Below are 4732 nucleotides of genomic sequence, written 5' to 3'. Positions count from 1 at the left end.
TAAATCGGAAAAACTTTAGAAAGACAAAAAGTTAATCTAAGCATGACGTGATAAGCACCTTGCCACAGTATTACATTCTAATAAGGCAAATTTTTGTTTTGTAAAGTCCGATTGTGCAACTCAGAGACCTATAAAAAGGTGATGGAAATGTCAGCTTTCTCCGGTGAGGAAGAGGCCTTCATTTTTGCTTCAAAGTCTTCACGCCCTCTGCACCACCCCACCTTAACACAAAAATTACAGCTGACAATACAGCAGAATATATCCCTTTGCAGGGTGAAAGGAAATTACAGTACACAAAGGCTGAAAACACAGTGCACAGGAGACCAAGCAAGACTGTTCTTACAAATAAAATAAGAAGAAAAAGGAACTGAACAACAAGCAACAATGGATTTTTTTTTTCTAGTGGAAGAAGTTGGGGCTTCATAAATAAGTGGAAAATTACTAAAATACTTTGCTATACAGTATAAAAAAAGCGCAAAGTGTTTCCCAGTTGTCACCTAAGCGCTAGATGCAACTTTGTAGGAGTAAGTATTTGGAGGCAGCTTGGAGCTTGGACTGGTACAGGCGTTCCAGCAGGGCAACGCTGCCAACAGCAGGAGAAATCCACCCAGCAGGACACAAAAGCCACTGAAATAGAACGCAGTGTTGTACTCCTGCGTCCAGTCGTAAAACCAGCCTGGGGGTGGAAACGAGAGAGAGGCGCGTCAGTGAGGAGTTCAATTTTAGACAAATATCATGAAACCCTTCCCCACCACCACCACCAAAAAAGGGCCAAATCTAAAATGCAGTTTGACCACTTAGACATGGAATGAGTTTTTCATCAATGCCAAAACAGAACACAATCGGCTTGGCCAGCTTGAGCAAAACAGGCTCTAATTTGTGTTTAAGATTTTGATTTCATCTTTCCACTGTTACTGGAATCAGCCAGAGCTACTGGTGTGCAAATGAATTCTGTCTGGTCCCGACAAGCTCATGGTCATTTCATAGCATCTCCCTCACTCTTACCTACAATGGGTGGTCCGAGGCTATTTCCAAGTCCAGCAAAGAACATCAATATCCCATAGGCATGAGTCAGCTTCTCAATTCCCACAGTCTTTGTTGTGACATAGGGAAAAATGGACCAGTTCCCAGTCAGAAAACCCAAAATCCCAGAAAGCATCGCTAACGTAAGGTAACTTTTGGCAAACGGAATTGCAAACAAGGCCACTCCTGTCATTAGTAAGGTAGTTACATAAAGATATAAAGTGTTAACCCACTTAAAATCTGCCAGAATTCCTAAAGTCAGCTTGCCCACAGCAGTCATAATGCCTATAATGGAAATAAGGGGCATGCGATAGTCATCTTCATTAACGTTCGCACTTCTTGCGACATCTTCCATGAGCAGAGAAGGAGGGAAACCACCAATATCAAAGAGGAGGATGGCAACAAAGAGAGCTGAAAACACTTTGTTCTTAAAAAGGACGAGGGTTTCCTCCCAGTAGTTCACATAGAGCTGCCACTTCCTCTTGGCGAGTTGCTTGCAGAAGTTTGTCTGTTCCACAACTTTCTTTCTGTAAGTGTCTTTCTCGTGTATGTTTATTGAGTTTAACACATTCTTACTCAAAACGCTCTCCTGTTTGCAGTCAGGCGTACTGTTCACACATTTGTCATCAGCATAGCCCTTTTCAAGGATGCTTATATTTTCTTCAACAGTCTTTTCTTTTTCACGGTAAACAAAATATTGATCTGGGACTTTGTCTACACTCGGTTTTTCTGGCGGAGGGGAATCGGGTATCTCCAGTGGTCTCATCAGGCTGCCACAAGCTAATATATTTAGGGACAGTGCGCCAACTATCAGCAGACAACCATCCAGTCCGTACAGATCAATCAGCTCTCTTTGCAATGCCGCATATATAAAGAGTCCCACACTCGAGCCTGTAAAAGGAAAACAAGGTCACTTTAAACTGGAGAACTGAGAGCATTCTTCCACACTAACAAACTTCTACATTTCAGGAGCTACGAATATACTGTCACAGGAATGGGAAGTCATGCGTGCCCCCTCTCTCCTCAGTCTAATGGACTGGTAAATTATCATCTCTCTCGAAGCTACTGTTTCTTTATTGAGTATCCACAAAACAAAAAGCCTTTCAAAACATCTGAACAATCTATGACAACTAACACTAGCAGACACTTCAGAAACAAGTGGGATCAATAGTGTACGTGATGAAAAACATCGAAGAACTACCAAGCGATCCTCCTGCCATGCACTCACACACACGTATCCCTTCAGGTACCATCCACAGTCAGCACAGTTAGATTCACACCCCAGCATTTTCCCCTTTCTCCTCCTTGCTGCCACCTTCCTCCTCTAAGGCAAGAACAGACACGGGGTCCACCAAGAGCCCTCCCAGAAACAGCCCTTGACCGTTTGGCGTTTAAGGAGCGGGGCTCACGAGGTGTGAGTTTACTCCAAAGGCATTTCTGAAGCTCTGCCAAACACACATTTGAGAAATTCACCTATTCAGAAGAAAACACTGAAGGGTAAAAGCAATTAGAATGAACACAAGCATTTTATGCAATCCCACCAAATTAAAGAGAAAGCTCTCGGGTGAGGTGAGCCCAGATCCATTGGAATCAATGGGTGTCCACTCACAGAGTATGAGTTTTTCAAGTCAGTGTAAAAGCAAACTCAAACTGAGTTGCTGAAGACTGTCTTATAGATTATATTAAAGCCATTTATACACTTCAGTGCTAAACACAGGGAAACATAATTACAAAATTCAGGGTTGTTTTGTCTTCCAGGTACTAAAATTAACCCGGGCTCAATTAGGCAAAACATCTGGAATGCTAAGAAAAGACACTGAAAATGATTTCAAGGAACATTTTTATTTCTGCAGAAGTTCCCCTTTACTCCACCGGTGTGGATCTGGCATTACTATGTCACAACACTGACTGTAGTGACGAAGCCTCTGCTCGCTAACAGCTACCGGAGAAAATGCATCAGAGGAGAGTCTCCATACAAGACTGAAAGCAAGGCACGGGATAACAGCCCTTTTGAACAGTTCCTGCTGGGTCCATTAAGTTAGTGGTTCCTCTCGGTGTAAAGGACAACATCGCTCAACCTACAGACCCAGAGAGAGGATGAGAAAGACTGCTCACCACCCTTCAGAGAATTTTCCTCTGTTATCAGAAACCGGTTTTTGTAGAATCATGGATAAGATACATGGACAAAAAGCTGGGATCAGCTTCTGGAATATTTCAAAATTTAGCCTCCTTAGGGAAAGGAAAATAAAATATTAAAAATGTAAGCCCAAAGTTCAACTACTCCTTTAAAGGTACAGCTCATGTGAGGTTATGTTGATCCAGCAGTTACCTCCTGCATCTCCGCTCTCTTTCTCACCTCTGATCTTGAGTAAGAAAGAAGAGGGAGAAGAGAAGTCTTTGCAAAGTTTCTCCTCTTATTATCCAGGGCACAGAGCCCACACTACTCACAAACCTGTCTTCATTTTAGTGAACCTTTCTTTCCCATCCCTATGGATAACCCACACTATATACCTGCAAAGCCTAGTTACTATTCCACCTGAAGCTCGATTTTATCTGTTCATTGCTACTGATGTTTTGACTTACGAAGTAGTTTGAGAAGTAACTGAGAAAAATATAATCTGTTTTTCCTTGCGAGGGTAATGGTAGATTTATGGGAGCAGAAAAGTTAGAGAGAATGGCAGTCAGAAGTTGTACCTGTTGAAATCAGACCAAGTGCAAGGCCTCTGCGTTTGTCAAAATATTGGCAGGTGATGGTAACTGTTGCGGTATACAAAAGGCCACATCCAAGCCCTGGAGAGAGAAAAAAAAAAAAAAAAAAAGGTTAGAGAAAAAGAATGAAGCATACGCGGGGAAAACGGGGTATGCTAAGTGAGTAAGCTCCCTGGAGAGAGAAAAAAAAAAAAAAAAAAAGAGTTAGAGATAAAGCATGCAGCATACGCTGGGAAAGGAATGCCCCTTACTTTTATTCCTCAGAGAACACAGCAGCATACTCTGGGCACAGAAATACCTCTTAACTCACAGGGCTGCACCCGCGTGGCACCGTGCCTGCGTCAGCAGGCTGCTGGGTCCCTGCCGAGCAGCCCGGTGCCCGGACTCCTGACACAGTTAATTTGATACACCACCCACAGCAGCTCCTGCCGCACAGAGGGGCAGGTCACCACCTGCTAGGAGAACAGCACGTCCATGCCTCTAGCACAGGGTTTAGGTTCAATCCAGTTATGTGAACATCATCGCTCCCTAGTGATCTCTAATTTATCAAATTAGAATGAGTACATGACCAAATTTCAGAGGAGATGTTATATTCCTGTAAGATCAGCACTTCATGCCTGCAGAAGACCTCCTTGACCCCAGCCCTTAGGTATAATGTCAGCTTCTCCATCTCTAACAACTGCGTTAATAGAAGATAAACTGTTTCCAAACTGTTTTCCTGGTGAAAAAATGTATCGCTTTTACCTTCCACAGCCTACCTGCACGATGCCCCTCCTCACCTCAAAGTATTCCTTGATAAACCAAATCCCAGGCTACCACTGCCTGTGAATCAGTTTCCCACTCCAGATTCATAAACCAAGACTCAAAATAATAAAGATTAAGTCTCTATAGGAAGGGGAAGTGTTTCTTACCAACAACAATCCCATATGAAATATATAGGAAGTATATGTTAGGTGCAAAGCTGCTCATCATGAGGCCTCCGGCCACCATAAAGCCACTG

General features: G+C 43.1%; 1 protein-coding gene across 1 annotated transcript in view; it reads right to left on the bottom strand.

The window, feature by feature from the left end:
* Positions 1–370: 370 nt before the first annotated feature.
* The window catches only part of SLC16A9 (solute carrier family 16, member 9), an 11901-nt gene continuing 7539 nt past the window's right edge, over positions 371–4732 (bottom strand). Inside the window, exons 3-6 of the mRNA XM_010135180.1 lie at positions 4644–4709; positions 3718–3813; positions 1006–1914; positions 371–676 (exon numbers count right to left, since the gene is read on the bottom strand). Coding sequence (XP_010133482.1) covers positions 498–676; positions 1006–1914; positions 3718–3813; positions 4644–4709 — 1250 coding nt within the window. The 3' untranslated portion in view covers positions 371–497. The remainder of the gene's footprint in view (positions 677–1005; positions 1915–3717; positions 3814–4643; positions 4710–4732) is intronic.

Source organism: Buceros rhinoceros, unplaced genomic scaffold (assembly GCF_000710305.1).
Source record: "Buceros rhinoceros silvestris isolate BGI_N320 unplaced genomic scaffold, ASM71030v1 scaffold24294, whole genome shotgun sequence".
Lineage (NCBI taxonomy): Eukaryota > Metazoa > Chordata > Aves > Bucerotiformes > Bucerotidae > Buceros > Buceros rhinoceros.
The sequence above is the reverse complement of the archived record's forward strand: the minus strand, read 5'-3'. Positions and strand labels throughout refer to the sequence as shown.